The sequence below is a fragment of the Brassica napus genome, chromosome A5 (assembly GCF_020379485.1).
Source record: "Brassica napus cultivar Da-Ae chromosome A5, Da-Ae, whole genome shotgun sequence".
In the NCBI taxonomy this organism is placed as follows: Eukaryota; Viridiplantae; Streptophyta; class Magnoliopsida; order Brassicales; family Brassicaceae; genus Brassica; species Brassica napus.
Window position 1 is genome coordinate 3,114,773 of NC_063438.1, and position 21,943 is coordinate 3,136,715.

General features: G+C 34.7%; 5 protein-coding genes across 8 annotated transcripts; all 5 read left to right on the forward strand.

The window, feature by feature from the left end:
• Positions 1-1,308: 1,308 nt before the first annotated feature.
• On the forward strand, positions 1,309-4,026 carry LOC125609257 (eukaryotic translation initiation factor 2 subunit alpha homolog). The gene is made up of 7 exons (XM_048780469.1): positions 1,309-1,799; positions 2,642-2,698; positions 2,775-2,861; positions 2,944-3,090; positions 3,170-3,274; positions 3,487-3,585; positions 3,694-4,026. The coding sequence occupies exons 1-7, from the start codon at positions 1,422-1,424 to the stop codon at positions 3,847-3,849; spliced, it is 1,029 nt and encodes a 342-aa protein (XP_048636426.1). The 5' UTR covers positions 1,309-1,421; the 3' UTR covers positions 3,850-4,026.
• Positions 4,027-5,704: 1,678 nt separating this feature from the next.
• LOC106453389 lies at positions 5,705-7,161 on the forward strand. Of its 2 annotated transcripts, XM_048780470.1 has the most exons (4): positions 5,705-6,022; positions 6,107-6,510; positions 6,596-6,752; positions 6,820-7,161. In XM_048780470.1, the coding sequence occupies exons 2-4, from the start codon at positions 6,115-6,117 to the stop codon at positions 7,032-7,034; spliced, it is 768 nt and encodes a 255-aa protein (XP_048636427.1). In that variant the 5' UTR covers positions 5,705-6,022; positions 6,107-6,114; the 3' UTR covers positions 7,035-7,161. The 2 variants fall into 2 exon arrangements, with proteins under 2 accessions (XP_048636427.1, XP_022574828.2); XM_022719107.2 differs by having other exon boundaries at positions 5,705-6,510.
• Positions 7,162-8,416: 1,255 nt separating this feature from the next.
• LOC106453387 (uncharacterized protein At5g39865-like) lies at positions 8,417-9,127 on the forward strand. The gene has a single exon (XM_013895640.2). The coding sequence runs from the start codon at positions 8,417-8,419 to the stop codon at positions 9,125-9,127; it is 711 nt and encodes a 236-aa protein (XP_013751094.2).
• A 1,424-nt stretch (positions 9,128-10,551) lies between these two features.
• Positions 10,552-16,981, forward strand: LOC106453386 (uncharacterized protein At5g39865-like). Its single transcript, XM_048780471.1, has one exon. The coding sequence runs from the start codon at positions 13,070-13,072 to the stop codon at positions 13,811-13,813; it is 744 nt and encodes a 247-aa protein (XP_048636428.1). The 5' UTR covers positions 10,552-13,069; the 3' UTR covers positions 13,814-16,981.
• A 2,969-nt stretch (positions 16,982-19,950) lies between these two features.
• Positions 19,951-21,897, forward strand: LOC106355493. 3 transcript variants are annotated; one of them, XM_048780472.1, is made up of 6 exons: positions 19,951-20,477; positions 20,601-20,680; positions 20,774-20,810; positions 20,934-21,036; positions 21,124-21,383; positions 21,453-21,897. In XM_048780472.1, exons 1-6 carry the CDS (start codon positions 20,168-20,170, stop codon positions 21,818-21,820), a joined length of 1,158 nt encoding a protein of 385 aa, XP_048636429.1. In that variant the 5' UTR covers positions 19,951-20,167; the 3' UTR covers positions 21,821-21,897. The 3 variants fall into 3 exon arrangements, with proteins under 3 accessions (XP_048636429.1, XP_022548107.1, XP_022548108.1); XM_022692386.2 differs by having other exon boundaries at positions 19,952-20,477; positions 21,124-21,897; XM_022692387.2 differs by having other exon boundaries at positions 19,953-20,477; positions 20,604-20,680; positions 21,124-21,897.
• Positions 21,898-21,943: the final 46 nt, after the last annotated feature.

A 21,943-nucleotide genomic window follows, 5' to 3' on the forward strand; every position in this document is an offset into this window, starting at 1 on the left:
CATCAAATTCTTAGACTAAGTATCTTAAATGAAAAAAATTGATATAATATTTTCATAACTTAAAATACCCACAGTTAAACATGAATATTTCCATTAAAATGCTTTTATGGTCTTTTTTCCCATTAAAACTGAATTCCATTGATATAGCAATGAACATTACATTAGCATAACAAATCATAACTTCTTATTACACGGTTTATCAACTCATCTTATCACCATAAAAATTCAGTTAAAAACAAACACGGCAGGAAAGTACAAATACTGCACTAGAGTGGTGAAAACGAGTTGGTCAGCCACTCCGTTATGAGGTATATACGGCGGCGACGCAATATGATCACATAGTGGTCGGCCGCTTCCACATGTCGACTTGACTCCGTTGAAATGATTTATGGTCTAACATCAGATTTTTTGCTGTCTTAGAAACATTTAATATTTTTTTAAATAATTTAATAGTTATAAAAGTTAGTGAAAATTATCCAAACAAAACGAACCAGACTGTAACCAAAATAATCAAATTGTTACCAGTTTCCACTGATTTCTTTATTATTAAACCAAAATGAAATCTATTTAAAATTCTTAACTTTTAAAAATTATATCTGAATTATGTTAAAAATAAATAAATTATATCTGAATTATGTTAAAAATAAATAAACAAGAAGAAGATTGAAGTTGCCAGGTGAACTTTTAAGTATTTATACTTTGATACAATATATTTGATATCAAAATATACTACCAAAATCATGGATTACATCATGGAAGAGGTGACAACACAAATCATAAGGCATAATCTCTTTGTTGTATGACGATATTCTTATAATCGTTGAAAAATAGTCTTTCCAATGTTTATTTCTTACGGTAGAATCAACAAATTGGATTCTGAACCAAAAAATATATTTATATTTAAATTGGAATAAAATTAAGAATTAGTGTTTATAATGCGACAAAACTTTAAAATTCGCAAGAAAGATTAATAGAGTTGATACTCTAATAATAAAGAATTCTCAAAGAGAATCATCAGCTATTTCATGTGTTATATTATTTTCCACATTAGTATAACCAAGTTATTTTTTTGTATTTTCATAATTCTGTACGTATTTGTATAATTTGATTACAATCTAATTAATAAATTTTAGTTGTCAAAAGTAAAAAAAAAAACCGAAAATCTGCAGGCCTATTGATAACCAAACAAAAAATCTGATCCAAACTTAATAACATGGGCCGTCAAACTTTTGGCCCAGTTAAAACCTAATGACTTCCCCTAATTCTCCAAACGTCGCCGTTTTCACAAAATTTCCGTTTTATATTTTTCTTCCTCACTCGTCTCTCTGTTCCCTGAACTATATCCCAAACAATCTGCCAGATCACTCCGTCGCTTAAAAACCCTAAAAATCTCTCCGCCGTCTATCCAAATTCGCTTAACCATGGCGACACCGAATCTAGAGTGCCGCATGTACGAAGCCAAGTACCCGGAGGTAGACATGGCGGTGATGATCCAGGTCAAATCCATCGCCGACATGGGAGCCTACGTGTCGCTCCTCGAGTACAACAACACCGAAGGCATGATCCTCTTCTCCGAGCTCTCCCGCCGCCGGATCCGGAGCGTCAGCAGCTTGATCAAGGTCGGGAAAATCGAGCCCGTCATGGTCCTGCGTGTCGACAAGGAGAGGGGGTACATTGATCTGAGCAAACGTAGGGTTAGCGAGGAGGATATTCAGACTTGTGAAGAGAGGTATAACAAGAGCAAGCTCGTTCATTCTATCATGCGCCATGTTGCTGAGACGCTTTCTCTTGACTTGGAGGTACATAAAGATTGAATCTTTAGTGATATTGATTATGCAACTTCGGTATATAGTGTAAAGTAGCTACCTTTGTGTGGTGATGCTGAGACTTGAAACTGTTATGCTGTGTAAAGTAGTTACCTTTGTGGGCTTGAGACTGTTATATAGTGTAAAGGAGCTACCTTTGTGTGGTGATGTTAAGGCTTGAAACTGTTATATAGTAGCTACCTTTGTGTAATTCTGAGGCTTGAAACTGTTATATAGTGGAAAGTAGCTACCTTTGTGGGGTGATGCTGAGACTTGAAACTGTTATATTGTGTAAAGTAGCTACGTTTGTGTGGTGAATGGTGATAATTTGATTGTGCAAGTTATGCATCTAAGGTACCTTTGTGTGGTGATGCTGAGACTTGAAACTGTTATACTGTGTAAAGTAGTTACCTCTGTGGGCTTGAGACCGTTATAGTGTTATATAGTGTAAACTAGCTACTTTGTGTGGTGATGTTGAGGCTTGGAACTGTTATATAGTAGCTACCTTTGTGTGGTGATTCTGAGGCTTGGAACTGTTATATAGTAGCTACCTTTGTGTGGTGATTCTGAGGCTTGAAACTGTTATATAGTGTAAAGGAGCTACCATTGTGTGGTGATGCCGAGTCTTTTAACTGTTGTGTAGCCTATAGTAGCTACCTTTGTGGTGATGCTGAGGCTTGAGACTGTTATATTGTGTGAAGGAGCGACCTTTGTTTTGTGATACTGAGACTTGAAACTGTTATATGTTATAGTGATTAGAATCTCTTCATATGCAGCTATCATAGTTTGCTGTTGTCATGTTTGATTGTACATTGATTTGAGTTTTGCTATGGCAGGACTTGTATGTGAACATTGGTTGGCCTTTGTACCGAAAGTATGGGCATGCTTTTGAGGTAAGACTTTGTGAATAGAGCTCCATTGTATACGTGTAGATATTTATGACTAAAGTTTGTTTTTGTTTATGTTCAGGCATTCAAGGTCTTAGTGACTGATCCTGATTCAGTGTTGGGTTCCCTCACCCGTGAGATCAAAGAAGTTGGGCTTGATGGGCAGGAGGTATAGTTTGGTTCTATGGTTTTCTTTTAGCTGTTGGTACAAACTTCCTTGGGTGCTTGTCTTAGGAGACTTCTCTTTGTAGGTTACTAGAGTTGTACCTGCTGTTACGGAAGAAGTGAAAGAAGCACTTGTGAAGAACATTAGGAGGAGAATGACTCCACAACCAATGAAAATCCGTGCTGATATCGAATTGAAATGTTTTCAGTTTGACGGAGTTGTTCACATCAAGGTCGTAAAACCCGTATTGGATCATTTATAACATATCAATGATCTCATTATGGTTGTCTCACACATACTTGCTATTTCAGGAGGCCATGAGAAAGGCTGAAGCTGCTGGAAACGACGACTGTCCTGTTAAGATTAAATTGGTTGCTCCACCTCTGTATGTCCTTACGACTCATACTCTTGACAAGGTTAGTCAATCTTCGGTCTTGAACATGATTAGCCATTTATCCTCTCCTTGTTATTAAGAGGTTATCTGCTTAAGAAAACGCAGTCAGATGCTCATGTTGTCCCAGAGCATGTCATTGCAACTCAATAAAGCAATTATGTCTTTGTGTAAATGCTTATGGTTTTGTCCCATTGTTCCTAATCGTTTCAGACTCTCTATAACAATAATTAACAGGACCAAGGGATTAAAATTCTAGACGAGGCCATAGTAGCTTGCACTGAGACAATTGAGAAACACAAAGGCAAGCTTGTCGTTAAGGAGGCACCTAGAGCCGTGAGTATCTTCTTCTTTACTGTTGAACCATCCCAAGTTGCATGTTACAAGAACTAGCTCTCCTTTATTTGTAGAGGTTTAATATTTTTTTAATCTATGTTATGACAGGTGAGTGAAAGAGATGATAAGATGCTGACAGAACACATGGCTAAGCTAAGAATGGACAATGAAGAAATTAGCGGCGATGAAGAGAGTGGAGAGGAAGAAGAGGACACAGGGATGGGCGACGTTGATATCGACGGTGGCGCCGGAATCATTGAGTAGGGATTTGCCTGGTTTTCCAACTAATTTTCTTTCTATTTGTTGTTCTGACAGTCTTGAGTATATTTTGCTTTAAAAGTAGAAAAAACATCCGAGAGTTACCCGCTTGAGGGGGTTACATATCAATCATTTACATTCATGACAATTTTATAAAGATTGATTTATTTTTGCATTGGAACATATGACCTTTGAAATTATTGTAATTGTGGCCTAAATCCGATTTTTTCATATGCTGTAAGCATGGGTGAAATTAAAGTGGATGGTTTAGTTTAGTGTTGAAAGTAAACCATGGACTGAGATCCGTTTTCAGGGGCTGAGATTCCAAGGTTAAAGCTGGCCATCTCAAGTGTATTATAGAAGAAGTTATATTAGTTCTATAATTTGAGTAATTGCATGATCTTAGGCTATTGAAACATTTCTTCAATTGTTAATGATTATATTAGATTTTGATCGTGGATGTTTGTTTTCACTTTTCTATAAATAAATTATTGTTTTAGAACATAAGTGGTATATATTTTAACGTTAATCATATACTTAAATGTTTATATAATTATTTCAAATACAATAATTTAATAATTTACATGTTATAATTAACCTATTGTTTAAAACCGTATGTATTTGTCATGTTTTATTATATAGTTATCTTATTGTATTTGCATTTAGTTATTAAGCAAATTAATATATTCATGAGAAAATATATTTGAAAATTATTTTATATTTAATTTTTGCTAAATTATGATCCGTCTTTCAAAGCTAGATTTTTTTACCACTATTTTTATGCTTATTCATTTTAGATAATATATTATTGTATATACAAAAGTCTAAGATATAATTTTTAGACATGTATTATATAGTTTGCTAATTTTAAAATAAATAGTTTATATTTTTATGTGACAAAAAATATTTTATATGTATGAAAATAAAATTTATAAATTTATAAATTTATCAATTGAATATACTTTTATCATATTTATTTTAGTATAATAATTTGTATTTTAACATGATCATGACTACAAAGTAGATAAAATATGATATAATTTATTTATTTTTTATTATATAAACGATAAATTAAAATACGTTAAGTTATTGTTAAAATATTTTTACAAAGATTTATAATAATTTTTAAAATATAATATATAAATATATGCTATATTTAAAATGAAAAGATATTATGATTAAAGTAGTTACAAAGATTTAATATTATTAGCTTTAAAGAAATATATGTTAACTTTTATACATGTATTATATAGTTTGCTAATGTTAACTCATCTTACAAACGTATTAGATTTTCTTTTTGAACACAAATATTTTATACTTACGAAAATAAAATATATAAAATATATAAATTTAAAATTTTAATAAAATTTTATTATATTTATCTCAATATAATAATTTTCTTTTAATATGATTGGTTATGATTATATAATAGATAAAATATCATAGATTTTTTTTTATTTTTCATTTTATAAATGATAACTGAATATATTAATGTATAATAATATTTCAAACTAATTATGCAATTAGTGAAAATATTTAAATATAATTTTGAAAAAATGAAAATCTTGTAAAAATCTTTTAAAACAGATTTGTTAGAATTTTAAATATATTTATATTTAAAATGAAAAGATATCAAAAGATATTATATTTAAAGTATTTTAAATATTCTATGTATTATTATTCTTAATAAAATACATTTAATAAGATTTCTAAGTGATGAGCCAAATTAAAAAAATCACACATGAAATAAGTCATGACTTCTATTTTAATATATAAGATATTGAAAAGTTCAAGCATTTGAGTATATCTTCAGTTTAACTATGGAAGTTTAGTTTAGTCATGCACTAAGACCAGCTGCAACGCGGGATATTAGCTATTTCTTAGCGCTAATTCTTATGCATTAAAAATAAAATAATAATTAAACTTGACGTTACGCTGAGGTTGAATCCTTAGTGAAGGATTTATTTGTGGTTGATCCTTGATGCGCTGGCAACGTCTGATTGGATCGGGAAAGGGATGTGTTTTGTGAGGGGAAGAGAAGCCGAAGCCATCAAAAGATTTCGAGTTTCTGAGCTGTATGATGCAGCCGGTAACAGCCGAATCAGATCCACAGTACATCGGAATCCGCCGAATTCTTCTCCCCCGGAAGTCCGAATCCGGCGCCATCTCTCGTCGCTATGTGAGCTCTCTCTCTCTCTCTCTCTCTCTTTAACCTCTCACTTCAAACCGTTGAGCTTGCTATCTGATTGTTGTTTCGTTGAAGGATTTGAGATGCAATGGCAAAGGATATGTAACGAATCTCGCTTCTCTCCTTCTTCTTCTTCCTCCTCTTTTGCGTGTAGTCTATCTCTTCCTCTGAAACTCTGTTTTTCCTCCGATCAAACTCCAGCGGTGAAATCTTCAGGCTTTCCTTTCTACAGTCCAAGCCCTTTGCCTAGCCTATTCAAACCCTCGGCGGCGAGCGCGAGCTCAACGCCTCTCCGCATCTTCAAGAGACCTTTCCCCCCTCCTTCCCCTGCTAAGCACATACGCGCTTTCCTCGCGCGTTGCAACGGCTCCACCAACAAGCCCAACAAGGTCACGATCCCAGGGAACAGTGGTCGATGGTTACCTTCACCAGGTCCACTCTCCCATCAGTTTGAAGCAGAGAGCTTCAGTTCTAGTAGAGTAAGTAGACTTGCTTGCAATATTCAGTTTCTTGTAACTATAGAGTAAGTAGAGTAAGTAAACTTTTTTTTTTATTCATTCATAGGATTTACGGAGTGCTAATCAGGTTTCGAGCCGGAGATTGAGTTTTAGCTCGAGTTTCAGTGATGGTGATCATTCCTTTCGCCGTGGTGGTGGTGGTTTTGAACATGCTTATTCTTTCGTGGGAATGCATTGCATCTTCGACCAATGCAAATCTTCTGGTATTTTCTTACATCTTCTTTTGGATTTAATCGACTTAGTTTGTGATTTTCCTTCACTCTTGTGTAGTTACTGTTCTGAAGTTTGGCCATATGAGTTCTGATCTACTTGCATATGGAGCATCAGATGGGACCTTAACTGTTTGTAGTCTCTCGCAAGAGCCTTCTGTCCTCAAGCAGTTGACAGGCCACTCAAAAGATGTCACATGTTCGATTCACTCGTATTGTTTCCTTTTGTCTTTTTTTTTTCCTGTATCTTGGGTAAACACCTGCCTGCTTCTTTGAATTCATGGCTTGTTTTGAGTTGGAAATTGTAAAGAAATTATATGTAATAGATAGATCAGCTATGGATTCCATATTGAGTAACACCATTGGACATACATTTTAGAGTCAAATCCTTAACTATTTAAAAAGCAAAAAAAAATCTATTATATTCCTAAGGACTCCAATGGTGGGTAACACCATTGGAGTTGCTCTAACCCCCTTTGACTTTTGAGTGTATCTCCAGTTTAACTAAGGAAGTTTCTATGAAAAGAAATGAAAGATTTGTTTACAGTCTCATAGATTCAAAGTTTAGGACTGTAAATGGTAACCATGAAATAAAATTATTGGAATAAAATGAAATTGGTTAAAAAGAAAATATATTCATTCCATATATTCCAAATCAAAATTGTAGAGAAATATTTAAGAATGTTTTTAATTTTTTTTATTTTTGGAATGGTTTTGGAGTCGATGAAATAGGTATTTTATTCCATTCAAAGTATACGATAAAAAGTTATGAAAATTAATAAAATAAATCGTTTCACATCATTTTATTCTCAAATTTAACAATTAAGTTGCAACTTTAGGTTTATGAACAAACTTACTTGTATTACCAAGAGAAGAAGTTATATTGATTCACATGAAATAAGTAGGATCTTATGCTATAGGAACATTACTTTAGTTGATCTTTCTTTTATGTGCAGATATGCTATTAAAATGTTCCTAACCCCAAAGCTTGTTGAGTAAAAGAACTATAAAGGTTGTATTGGATGTTGGTTGTGGTGTTGCTAGCTTTGGCTGGTTTTTATTAGACAAAGATGTCACTATGTTGTTAAAAAAAAATGAAGCTCACATTCAATTTTTAAATATTAAATTTATGCCTCAAAACAAATGACCAACGAAGGATATTATCTAAGCTCAGATTCAATTTGTAAATAAAAAATTATCAATTTTGAAAAACAAAATAAATTCTACCTAGAAAAGTACACAATTTTCCGATAAAGAACGAATATAGAAAAGGAAAATAATGTATTTAGTTATGTATTAGCGAATAAGGTTTATCGTATAAAATATCGTCAAATTCATTTTTTATGCATATATCTGTTTATGTAATAATTTGTTGTTGGGAAAATTTATGTACTCTTGATTTATTCTTAATGAAATTGTTTGCGGAAATTATTTTTATTAATTTTGAATAAAGTTGAAAATACTCATTGCCAAAAATGTTAAGTCAACTTAATATAAAAACAAACTAGGAATGTATAAGCCATTTTCGGTAAGATATATATTCTTAACTTTTACTATGATGTCAATCCTTATCTACTACTTCAATAACTCACATCCGCAGAATAACTCTTTATTTATTCACCTTCTCTGCATGCATTTGATTTGCCATATCAACCATCATGCTCTGGAACTGGTTCCAACTACGAAAAAGGCGTCAAGAAGTCGCTCCCGACACGCCGAAATGGTCGTCGAGACGTTTCTCATGCTCATCTTTCAAAGACGTTCACAACTTTCTCTATGACGACGACGTTCCCTCGCCAGAACTTCAAGTCCTTCACCAGCCAAGGAGCCCCAAGATCGACCGTTGCACCTCAAGAACTACCCCTATGACGGCAAAGACGCTCTTCTCCACCGACCACGGAGGCGTGGTTCTTTACTACACGAGCCTTCGTATCGTACGCAAAACATTCGAGGAGTGCAGAGCCGTCCGAGCCATCCTCCAAAGGCTCCGCATCCCTATCGACGAGCGAGACTTAACGATGGACCCAAGGTTTCACGACGAGCTGCATGCGATATTCGGGACCAAGAACGTGGAGTTGCCTAAGGTTTTCATCGGTGGGAAATACATAGGAGAGGCGGAGGAGATCAAGAAGTTAAATGAGAGCGGCGAGCTGAGGAAGATGGTCGGAGAACTACCACCGTCGGATGGAAGATTCAGTGAGAACTGTGAGTTATGCGGAGGATGGAGGTTCGTTGTTTGCGAGAGATGTAATGGTAGCCACAAGATCTTCTTGGAGGAAACTGGATTTGTAAATTGTACGATTTGCAGTGTGGAAGGTCTTGTTAGGTGTTCGTCTTGTTTTCCTACAGATCCGACTATCGGAGACTGAACTATGATATCTCCGGTAGATTTAAAGTAAAAGCGTTTAATTATTAAAACCAAAATTTTTATTTACCAATATTTGAATACATGTTTGGTAAAATACACTACAAGAAAACGCATAAATAACGACGACTGATTTCGTAGTTAATTCGTCGTAAAGTGGTATAAGTACATTCGTCGTAAAAGACACGTAAACACTTTCCTCCTAAAATATACGTAAACAGTTTCCTCGTAAACTACACGTAATATATTTTCTCGTAAAGTACACATAAACATTTTATCGTAAAGTGGACGCTAAATTTCGTCGTTGTTTACACGTAATGTTAACGACGAATCTCTGTGCCTTTCGTAGTAAATTCATCGGTAATATTTATTCAATTTTCTCGTTAAGTTGACGTAATTTAGTTATGAATTTGCTTCGATTCTGTATTTTTTACAAAAAATATAATAAAATAAAAATATTTTTGAATTATTTCCAAAAATATTAAAAACATAAATAATAAATCCATATGAAAATATTTTATAAATATTTAAGTTTCAAATTTAATATAATACAATAAAAAGATGGAAAAAAAACTAAGGGTTGTTGTTGTTGTTGTTATGCATTTCCTCAAAGAGATCCAGACTCCTCCTTTATACTTCTTCCTCATCTTCTTGTGTGCGGGGTGACTCTGGAACGGGATTACTGATTAACGTTTAAAAATCATTTTCTTATATTATCAACAAATTTCATAAACCTATCTACAAATTATTTCTTGCACTAACCACCTAATCAACACTAATTTCGTTAAACCAACCACCTAGGCTAAATTAGAGAGGAAGTAGAGAGGAATACCTTTCTAGGAGAAGGAGAGGAAATGACTATGAAATGAGAAAGTGATTCGGTTCGGGTATATATACAGACTTACATTTTATCATAAAATCCTCTTAACTTTACGACGAATTAGCAAGGCCCACGTTTTATTTTACGACGAATTAGCAAGGCCCATGTTTTTGTTTACAGCGATTTGACAACGAAAAGTTTTTCTTTTTTAATTTTCGTCATAAAGCCCACGTAAATTTACGAGGAATTAGCAAGGCCCGCGTTTTATTTTACGACGAATTAGCAAGGCCCGTGTTTTTTTTACGATGAATTTTTTTTTTAATTTTTGTCGTAAAGTCCACGTAAATTTACGAGGAATTAGCAAGCCCCGTGTTTTCTAATGACGAATTAGCAAGGTCTGTGTTTTAATCTACGACGATTTTACGACGAAAAGTGTTTCAATTTACAAAAAAAAAACCTGAAGGAAGGCACCAACACTAGAACAGTCTTATCAATCCCAAATAGCATTTGAAACTGATCAGAACTGTCCTAGTGACAGTGCACGCCCTTCAGGTTTTTTCAAATTATTGTTTAGTTTTTTTTTGTGAAAGTTTAGAATGGGAGGGATGTGCTTATTTATAGGAGTAGTTGTACTCGTAAAGTCCTCGTAAATTAACGAGAAAATAACAAGGCCCGTATTTTTGTTGTGAGGAAATAACAAGTCCTGTGTTTTTGTTGCGAGGAAATAACAAGGCTCGTATTTTCAATTTCATCGTAAAATCTTTGTAATGTTACGAGCAAATAACAAGACCCGTGTTTTTTTTACGATGAATTAGCAAGGTCCGTGTTTTAATTTACGACGATTTTACGACGAAAAGTGTTTCAATTTACAAAAAGAAAACTGAAGGAAGACATGGGCACTAGAACAATACTTATAAATTCCAAATAGCATTTGAAACTGATCATAAATGTTCTAGTGACCGTGCACTGCCTTCAGGTTTTTTTTAAACTACGGATTAGTTTTTTTTGGGTGCAAGTTTAGAATGAGAGGGGTGTGCTTATCAATAAGAAGGATGTCATCAATTTGTTGTTCAAGTTCCTCGACTTCATTGAAGTGTTTTTCTTGTAATGGTTGTTCTTCTCCACCGATTATTTGTCTACGAGGTGTAATTTTGACAACGGCAAACTAATTGATTCATGATTCTCTCATCCAAAGGTATGGAAGGAAGATGACTTGGTTTGTTTGCTAAGCAAATATGAAAGGCTCGACTTTGTTGTACATTCGTCCATCATTGACATCAACTACACTGAATTTATTAAATCGAATACCTCGGTTGACGACGGGGTCAAACCAGTCACATTTGAAGATGACACATTTCAGCTTCAATAACCTTGGGAATTCCACTTCAATAATCTCCTGCAAGTCCCGTAGAAATATGTTTCGCCTTTCACACGTATTCCATATTACATGTCGCCCGATGTCTACCATACTTATATGTATGAAAAGTAAAGCCTTGTGTGAAATACATAGTTGATGTGGTGAACTTTGCAATTGGACCTTGAATTAATTCATGAAACCATTTGGGTAATCTATATCGTTATAATCAACCTGCAAAAATAAAGAGAACGTTAAAATTAATTAATCATAAATTTCGACGCGAAATAAACGTAAAATATTTCGTCGTAATTTCTTCGTTATATTTACGTATACTTTACGACGAAATGTTGTTTGCTTGTTAAAACCACGTTAAACTGTGTCGTTTTTACGACAAATTTTTTTGTCGTTATTTTACGACGAAATTACGTTGATTTAGCTTTTCCTCATAAGGTTCTCGTAAATAATACGTACATTTACGAGGACTTATTTTCCTCGTTACATTTCATCGCTAATTTTGTGTTTTCTTGTAGTGATAAACTAAACTTCCATAGCTTTTGATCTGCTTGATCTGAGATAGGTTATTTAGTTGAGTCATGCATTAACCCATTTGAGTATATCTCCAGTTTAACTATGGAAGTTTCTGTGAAAGGAAATGAAACAAACATTGGTTCAGTCTGATAGATTCAAAGTTTAGGATTGTAAATGGTAACCATGGAATAAAATTAATGGAATAAAAATGAATGAAATAAAATGAGTTTGGTTAAAACAAAAATATTAATCATATATATTCTAAATCAAAATTGTAGAGGAATATTTAAAAATATTTTTCTTTTAAATTTTTAGAATGGTTATATGGAATCGATGAAATAATTATTCTATTTCATTCAAAGTAAATGATAAAAAAAATGAAACTAGTAAAATAAATCCTTCCACATCATTTTATTTTTAAATTTACCAATCAAGTTGCAACCTTAGGTTTACGAACAAACTTATTTGTATTACCAAGAGAAGAAATTATATTGATTCACATGAAATAAGTAGGATCTTATGCTATTGGAACATTTCTTTAGTTGATATTTTTTTGATGTGCAGATATGGTATGAACATGCTCTTAGCTCGTTGAGGAGAAGAACTATAAGGGTTGTATTGGATGTTGGTTGTGGTGTCGCTAGCTTTTGCGGGTTTTTATTAGACAAAGATGTTACTATGTTTTAAAAAAAATGAAGCTCAGATTCAATGTTTAAATATTATACTAAGCTTACCATGACTCAGTACTAATTTTGTAAATAAAGAATATTAATTTTGAAAAAAAGAAAATATCTTCTAAAAAAAAGTACACAATTTGCCGAGAAAGACCAAATACAGAAAAAGAAAATAACGTATTTAGTTATGTATTAGCGAATAAGTTTTTATCATATAAAATCATCGTCACATTCACTTTTTCATGTGCATATATCTGTTTATGTAATAATTTGTTGTTGGAAAATTTTGTCTATTGACAAGGTACTCTTGATTTATTCTTAATGAAACTGTTTGTGCAAAATTTTTATTAATTTTGAATAAAGTTGAAAATACCCATTGCCAAAAATGCTAAGTCAACTTAATATCAAAACAAACTAGGAATGTATAAGCCATTTTCGGTAAGATATATATTCTTAACTTTACTATGATGTCAATCCTTATCTACTACTTCAATAACTCACATCCGCAGAATAACTCTTTATTTATTCACCTTCTCTGCATGCATTTGATTTGCCATATCAACCATCATGTTCTGGAACTGGTTCCAACTACGAAAAAGGCCTCATGAAGTCGCTCCCGACACGCCGAAATGGTCGTCGAGACGTTTCTCATGCTCATCTTTCAAAGACGTTCACAACCTATTTATCCACGACAACGACGTTCCCTCGCCAGAACTTCAAGTCCTTCACCAGCCAAGGAACCCCAAGATCGACCGTTGCACCTCAAGAACTCCCCGTCTGACGACAAAGACGCTCTTCTCCACCGACCACGGAGGCGTGGTTCTCTACTACACCAGCCTTCGTATCGTACGCAAAACATTCGAGGAGTGCAGAGCCGTCCGAGCCATCCTCCACAGGCTCCGCATCCCAATCGACGAGCGAGACTTAACGATGGACTCAAGGTTTCACGACGAGCTGCATGCGATATTCGGGACCAAGAACGTGGAGTTGCCTAAGGTTTTCATCGGTGGGAGATACATTGGAGGGGCGGAGGAGATCAAGAAGTTAAATGAGAGCGGCGAGCTGAGGAAGATGATCGGAGAACTACCACCGTCGGATGGAAGATTCAGTGAGAACTGTGAGTTATGCGGAGGATGGAGGTTCGTTGTTTGCGAGAGATGTAATGGTAGCCACAAGATCTTCTTGGAGGAAACTGGATTTGTAAATTGTACGGTTTGCAGTGTGGAAGGTCTTGTTAGGTGTTCCTCTTGTTTTCCGATACATCGGACTATCGGAGACGGAGCTATGACATCTCCGGTAGATTTAAAGTAAAAGCGTTTAATTATTAAAATCAAAAAAATTTATTTACCAATGTTTGATGGTAAACTAAAGAAAAAAAAATACATGTATCTTTTCTTCCCTTAAAAGAACTAAAGGAGATATGAAATTATTTTCTTTTCTAATTTTACTATGACATTCCTTCTTTCAAATAATTTTATTTTAATCTAAAGTGGAGATTCAGACATATTAGTCTTTAAGAAAACTCGATCATTTGTATTCATATTCGATCTAATGCTTTTCGGTTCACAAAATTTTGGTTTCGATGGCAGAATCAAGTGCGGAGTCAGTGAGGGCTCATACTAACATGGATAACGATTTTAGAGTGCAATGAGGAGATTTACATTTTTTAAAAGGGAGTGAATTGTAACATCCTGATAAATGGTAAAAGGAAAAGTTTAAGGGGATTGATTTGGCTACTTGTTTCAGCAAAGTGCACTTATCTTTTCGGGTACACATCCGTCTAAAACTCCATAGTTAAGAGTGTTTGGGTTGGAGTCCTAAAAGGATGAGTGACTTACGCGATGTGATTCGCGATTTCGTGCGTGAGACTAAAACACAGGGAAATGTCATGTGGTGTGATGATTGCAGAATCAATAAACAATAATTCGAATTTTTAGAAAAATTAACGTACTGACCGTCGGACAGGATAAAGTTGAGAGACTGAGAGAACGGGCATGGAAAGTCCATTAGCTGTAGGCAGTCATGGGATACCCATTTTTTCAAACTCAGTTAAATATATATAGACAAAGCCTAAAATCTCAAAAAGAAAAGCAAATTGTTCATGTTAACAAAAAAAAAGGGTAAGCCCTCTTTAAGCTTTTCTACTCTTTTCTATATGAAAAAAATATAATATTTATATTTTGTTTTTAGAAGAAGAAAAAAAAAACACTCGCTGATCTCCAGATCAAGGATTTTTCTACGGCAAACACTTCCGAAATAATTTCATATTTTCACTAATGAAATCAGTGTTTCCTTATGGGTCATATAAATCATAAAGATTTATCACTATTTGGGCAGTCTAGGTTTAGGCTTTGGCTCAAATGGTTTACATGGTGGGCCATAACAGATGACTGGTCCACCTCCTAACATTAGTTTGAAGGTATTACAAACTTGGGTCAGGCAGTGTGATACATTTTTGAATTAGTCCATTTTGTAACACTAAGTGCGTTTTTCCCAGAATTGAGTGGATCAGCCGATAGGACTTATCGGAAAAAAATCATAATGATCATTTCGATAGATAGCCTATAATTTGAATGAAAAATTAAGTAAATGATTGTAGTGGGAAAAATATAAAGACAATGTTTTCTGATAAATAAATCTCTCATATAACTTTACTATTCGGTGAATTTGAAACATCCGTCGAGAACAAAAAGAAAAAACTATATATATTATTACGAAAATAACAACTTGCTCTCCATGTGTCTATTTGAATTGAGTTAATACTCCCAAAAAAATTTGAAATTATATTTATACGCATCGAATACATGAATTGAAATTCTCATCTTTTAAATTCGACAAGCAACCTACATTCCACGAAATTGCCCTCTCCCGAGACGAGGTCCAAACTTTATTCGTTTCTATTATTAAATAAATTCAAAACGACTTTTGTCCTCCTGCTAATATAATAATGCCAGACCAAAAGACGATACAATGATGACTAAGAATAAATATATTGGCTCCGAATGGTAACAGCGGATTGAACAATGCGGGATAAGCGGTTTGACTGCAGTGTGGTTCTGACAGTTATAAAAACGTATAGATATATAGTATATATAGAGATTTTTGTTACTGTTAACTGCGGTGCGGTGCGGGACGGATGTTACCATTCGAAGCTGTGAAATTGTGGTTTCAATACCTAAACTATTGGGCCATACTGATTGATTACTTAGCTGCAGTGGCTGTTTCATGCAAACCCATGCATAATACGTACAAATCCCATATAGTATTATATTCCTCTCCTCCAACTTATTCTTTCCCATAAAATATTTCCCGTTCACACATCGTCTGATTATAAATAATATGTATTGACACACATTATTTAAAGTAAAATGCTGTATAAACTACTGCAATTTATATATTGTTACTCTGTGTTAGAAAAAGAACTCTCTCTCTCTCAACTCTCTCCACTAAAAGCTTGAAACCCTAACTCCGGTCCGGCGCTCGCCGGTACCGGAGGTCGTCCTTCTCAACCCTTTCTCCTTTTCCTTTTGCCTTTCCTTTCTTCTGTTTGACTTCTCCATGGCCGATATGCATGTTGTTCTGAGTCTGTCGGTGCTGCGTCGAGTTTCAATCGAACAAAGATGGGTTCAATAGGCGTTTTTTGGAAAAACGGCGAGGCTACGGAGCAACAGAGGTGGAAAGGTCGGCTTTTAGGGCTGGATTGAGAACCAGATCTGGGTTTTCCTTTTTCCAGATCTAGGGCTTCTCTTCCTCGGCAGCGGCGCGTGACTCAGTGGGGAGCATCTTCCGCCTCGTTTTCACCTTCCTGCGACAGTGAGAGGCCGGAGGATCGACGTGACGGCAGCTGAAGATGGTCATGTTTCTCGGTTCTCGGGAACAGCGTGACGCAGAGCCTTGTTTTGTCAGAGTGGTCAGCTGATGAAGCGAGTTCTGTAGCTGGTTCGCGGTGAGGCTCAGCTTCCCATTGTCGGCGGCGGTTCCTCCACCTTGTCGACAGCGGAGCCCACACCATTGGAAGCTTGAAGACTGTACCAGTTTCGATGCTTCCGCCAAGGCCCGACTTTTATTTTTCCCAGCACGGATTGTTTCCGTTGGCTGGCGATGGAGTGAGGCATGGTCGCTGGTGAAGCTACTCCGGTCAAGAATGCATCGCTTCGGTGTTGAGGTGTTGGTCCGAGTACTGAACTCATATCTCTTGGTGACTGGCACTTGGTTTTATTAGGTTAATCTTGATTAGGAATAGCTAATATCCGGGCTTATGTTTTTCACTGGTGTGGTAGAATGTTAGGGGTTGAAGAGACAGCTCTTTGTCTGTGACAGAGCTTGTTCTCACTGGGTTTAATTACATCAAAGTATAAAATTCGGTAGTCTATGATCCAATCTAGTGATCTTTTGATGGTACTGAATCACTTTGTATGTAAAAGTGGTTGAAATCCTTGTGGTTAAAAATCATGTAATCCCCCAATTGGTAAATGAAAAGTTGATGTTGAGCCAAAAAAAAAAAAAAAAAAAACTACTGCAATTTTCTTCGGTCTAGTGTACCACAGTTTGAACAATCTCGGAAGATCTTTATTAGTTTAAACTATACATGGTTCAAAAGATGATTGGTTCCAAAAATTGAAAAGTTGAAAGATTCCATACACAGTCTTTAAAAATACATGGGAAAATTTGTGTCAAATGTCAAAATGACATTCTTCATAAAACATAGTGAATCGGTCTCAAGAATTGGAAAAGTTGAGTAAGATTCTATATACGTTTGCTACACTACACGAAGAGTTTTGTCAACGCTTACATGTATATATATATATATATATATATATATATATATATATATATATATATATTGATTCATATATGTGTCGAGGAAAATGAATTAGTGTAAATCAAAGAAAAAAAGAATTAGTGGAGTAGTCAGTTTTCAACGGTTTATAACTTTATATTAAAGCCGTATCTAATATTCCTAAGCATTTTGTATTTGTTGGGTTGTATAGATTGCTCATGGGTAGAGGTGTCAAATGGGCGGGCCGTCCAATGGTTGCTCATGTCCATATACAAACGGGTTTAATATGGACAAACCCATTTTTCCCATTAATTTTCATTGGACAAAATGTGGAAGACCATTAAAAAAATGGTCTTTATTGGTTTTGGGCTTTATGGACGTGGACTGTCCAATGGTCACAAAACCTAAGGTTTATAAAATTTAAGTTTTTCCGCTAAACTCGTAAAATCGATTTTTTCGCTTAAATTTTAATATCAAATTTTCCCGTCAGAACCAGAAAATCGAGTTTTTCTTCAAAACGAAAAATCGAATTTTCCCGCCAAAACCGGAAAATCGAGTTTTTCTGCCAAAACCGCAAAATCGATTTTTCTCGCCAAAACCGAAATTGTTGTACTTATGAACTTATGTATTATTGTACTTATGAATTTTAATTTTATGAACTTGTATATGTAATTGTATGCTTATAAATTAAAATTTTCTTATATGGTCATTATAAACTCCATGGCAAAACCGAAAAATCGAGTTTCTCTGCCAAAATCAGAAAATCGAGTTTTCCGCCAAAACCGCAAAAATGAGTTTTTTCCGCCAAAACTGAAAAATCGAGTTTTTCCGTCAAAACTGCAAAATCGAGTTTTTCCGTCAAAACTGCAAAATCGAGTTTTTCCGTCAAAACTGCAAAATCGAGTTTTTCCGCCAAAACTGCAAAAATCAATTTTTCCCACCAAAACCGTAATTGTTGTATTTATGAACTTATGTATTGTTGTACTTTTGAATTTATGGATGAATTTTAATTTTATGAACTTTTATATATAATTGTATGCTTATAAATTAAAATTTAAAATTTTCTTATATGGTCATTATGGACCCCATGGCAGCCCATAAAAATATGGGTGTTAGTGGGTATGGTCTTTAATGGACATGGTTCTTAATGGATATGGTCACTTTGCTGTCCACAAACAATGAATGGACAAATGGATATGGGCTAATGGACATGGGCTCGCCCAGTTTACAGCTCTACTCATGGGTTGTCTGAGGATGGAAGTAGCTAGGATTGTATAGGGTAGATACGAAGAGCGTCATTCTAACACGTAAATAACTATTGCAAATACTATAAAACCTAAATACGACAATCTAAATTCTTAACTAATAACGACGACGAAAAATGCAATTACGGCTGGGCATCGGGCTCCCAAAAAGACATTGAAAAAAGAAGCAAATGTCAAATACCTAATTTATTTGACAAATGACTTCGACAATATGTATATATTTTTTTGCCACTCATGAATTTTGACACATTACTTGCATTTGATTTACAATTCTGTGATACGGGCCGGAAAATTCATGTGATTTATCAGCTTAAACTATGATGTTATATATCCTTTTTTTGTTCAAAGATGTTATATATCCTAATAATAATAATAATAAAAATGGTTTAAATATGGAAAAGAGAGATGTACCTTTTGCATGTATAGAGAGAGACAGAGACGCATGTGTAGATAACTATACATAATATGAAATAGTAAGAGTAGTGGAGATGGAGACAAATCCGTGATTGTCGTTGGTGATAGAAACAAGTAGCAATATTTTCTTCTCGTGTCTCTCAGTGAAGACAGCCCAGCCCAGCCAAGCAATATTTTCTTTTCTCTCTCTCTCTCTCTCTCTCTCTCTCTCTCTCTCTCTTAACACAGAAAAAAAATGCTTTTTGGTTTCTTCTTTTTATGTTTCACTGCTTTGGCTTTGAAGTCACGAGCCCATCCCCCTAACCTTTCCCTTTTATTTATTTGTTTGCTTTTCTATAGTCAATTTAATTGATGAGTTGTAAGTTGTAACACGATGAAAGAAGTTTCATTTATCTAGCTAATGTGTATGCCTCATTAATGTTGCTTTCTTCCTATATTGCAAAAGCTAGTTCGAATTGAACAAGAAGACGACGTGTTAAATCAAAAGAATACATAGATCACTCGGTTATGGTAGATAGAAATCTGATAATAAAAAACATAGATCACCCAAATACTCAATGGCAATTGGTTCACTCACAGCGTACGTCATCTTAAACCACATTTGATTCACTCAAATGGGTATTACCAACAGAGTTGATATCTACTTCAGGAAAAACAATTGAATGCCATAACAATGAAAACAGTAATATATCTTTAGATAAATTCTGTCTACACCTCTTGAGCTTCTTTTCACTTCCCTATCACGAGACTTAAAAATTGAAGGAATTAATTAAGTTAATAAGTATAATTCTTAAGTTTTATTTTTAAATATTCGTGTATATGACTGGAGTGTACAGTTACTAATCTTTATTAGAAGTAAAAAGACCATTTGTTTTTTTTTTGTCATGAGGTGTAAATCTAGATCTATATTTGCCTAAGATGTATATAATTATGGAAAATTATATGTTAAAATAGAATTCAGTATATCCGCTGCCCTCATATACTTATTATTCAATATATAGTAGAGTTAGAGAACAGAGAGGGAAAAGGAATGATGGATACAAACATCCAAAAAGTCATACATACAAACCTTCAAAAGTCTTCACCATAAATTCCGAACACATATATGTGTTAGTGTGTGATCTTTGATTGAACTTTGTCCAGAGACCAAAAAGGTTCAGACCCCAAAACAAATACAAGAAAACAGCCAAAAAGCTAGAGACCAAGATGAGATCAAGCAGCCAAAGTTCTGAAAACTCCAAGACTTGTCCATCTAACAATTTCAAAGAAACTACCAAGAAAGAAGACAACAAAGATGATGAGAACAAGGATGAAGAAGCGAGATCAGTAGATCAGATCCCATCGAACAATAGCTATGTGGAAGAGAGTGGGAGTCACCATCATAATAATGATCAGATCAAGAAAAATGGTGGATCTGTGAGGCCGTACAACCGCTCAAAGACTCCAAGGTTGAGATGGACACCTGAGCTCCATCTCCGCTTCCTTCAAGCTGTGGAGAAATTTGGTGGACCAGATAGTTGGGTTTCTGTTATATATATGAATCAAAATTCAAAATCATTACATATATGAAATCTAGAATTTATTTATAGGGTTTTCTTGTTGATATTTATTCAGTTTTCTTTGAATGATTTTGTTGTAGCAGGAGCAACACCGAAGCTTGTTCTTCAATTGATGAACGTCAAGGGGCTATGTATTGCTCATGTTAAGAGCCATCTTCAGGTTTTGCAAACATACACATGCATTATATATCTATCTTTATTATTCAGATTTTTTTCCTAAAACTCATTTTCCACCTTCATTATTTGTTCTTAGATGTACAGAAGCAAGAAGACTGATGACCCAAATCAAGGTAATTACTTATTTTAGGTTATGGTTTAGTTTAGGGATTCTTGAATTTAATTGATTCTAAACTCCTATAAATGAATTAGACAGTATGTTTATTTCTTCATATTTCATTTTCTTATTATTTCAGGAAATCAAGGATTTTCGTTTGAGCACGGAGCTGGTTACACTTACAACCTTGGCCAACTTCCAATGCTACAAAGTTTTGACCAAAGGCCTTCTACTAGTTTAGGGTATTTACAAAATCTTTAGCTTATTAATTTTCTACCTATATAAATATATTAAAATTCATTGTGTATAACTTGGAATATCATCAATAGATACGATGGCGGTTCATGGACGGACCGTAGACGCCAGGTCTACCGTAGCCCTTGGAGAGGCTTAACAGCACGAAACAGTACAAGAACAAGACCCACACTGTTTAGCTCACAGTCTGGCGAGAGATTTCGTGGAGTTAGTAATAGTATTCTTGATGATAAGAATAAAGCTATTTCGTTTCGAATCAATTCTCATGAAGCTGCCCAAGCGAGCAATGGAGTAGGTGAATCAGTTCCAAGTATTCATCGAAGCTTTCTTGAAGGTACGAAAACGTTAGATAAATCATGGGGACAAAGCCTCTCCTCCAATCCTAATTATTCGACCGCATCAGGGCCACAAGATCATATTGCTACCACCTTAAGTTCTAATCAAAGGGAAAATCCTAGAGTGGCAGAAGAAACGGAGAATGTTTTGAAGAGGAAAAGATTGTTACTGTCTGATGATTGCAACAAGTCGGTCCAAGATTTGGATCTAAGCTTGTCCCTTAAGGTACATCGGACTCACAACAACCTTGGAGACTGCTTGTTAGAAGATGAAGAAAAAAAACTTGATGATCATGAAGATATCAAGGGTTTGTCTCTTTCATTAGCTTCGTCGAGTTCATCAAAACTCGGTCGAGACATTAGGAAAGAAGTTCAAAATGATACTAAAAAAAGAAAGATTTCGGTCTTGGCGAGTCCCCTTGATCTTACTTTATGAATACTAGAAGTTTTACCGCGCTACGCGCGGTTTGTTGTTTATAAAATTTATATATATTTTAAATTTAAACTTAAATAGGGCTGGGCAAAAAATTCGGATCCGAAGAACCGAACCGAACCCGAT

Bases quoted from the DNA above. Each gene is read 5' to 3' on its own strand.
- LOC106453386 (XM_048780471.1), top strand. From the start codon at position 13,070: ATGTTCTGGAACTGGTTCCAACTACGAAAAAGGCCTCATGAAGTCGCT.
- LOC106453387 (XM_013895640.2), top strand. From the start codon at position 8,417: ATGCTCTGGAACTGGTTCCAACTACGAAAAAGGCGTCAAGAAGTCGCT.
- LOC106355493 (XM_022692386.2), top strand. From the start codon at position 20,168: ATGAGATCAAGCAGCCAAAGTTCTGAAAACTCCAAGACTTGTCCATCT. The intron at 20,478-20,600 runs GTTGGGTTTCTG...ATTTTGTTGTAG, and splicing joins GAAATTTGGTGGACCAGATA to CAGGAGCAACACCGAAGCTT. The intron at 20,681-20,773 runs GTTTTGCAAACA...ATTTGTTCTTAG, and splicing joins ATGTTAAGAGCCATCTTCAG to ATGTACAGAAGCAAGAAGAC.
- LOC106453389 (XM_022719107.2), top strand. From the start codon at position 5,860: ATGTGTTTTGTGAGGGGAAGAGAAGCCGAAGCCATCAAAAGATTTCGA. The intron at 6,511-6,595 runs GTAAGTAGACTT...ATTCATTCATAG, and splicing joins AGAGCTTCAGTTCTAGTAGA to GATTTACGGAGTGCTAATCA. The intron at 6,753-6,819 runs GTATTTTCTTAC...ACTCTTGTGTAG, and splicing joins CGACCAATGCAAATCTTCTG to TTACTGTTCTGAAGTTTGGC.
- LOC125609257 (XM_048780469.1), top strand. From the start codon at position 1,422: ATGGCGACACCGAATCTAGAGTGCCGCATGTACGAAGCCAAGTACCCG. The intron at 1,800-2,641 runs GTACATAAAGAT...TTGCTATGGCAG, and splicing joins CGCTTTCTCTTGACTTGGAG to GACTTGTATGTGAACATTGG. The intron at 2,699-2,774 runs GTAAGACTTTGT...GTTTATGTTCAG, and splicing joins AGTATGGGCATGCTTTTGAG to GCATTCAAGGTCTTAGTGAC.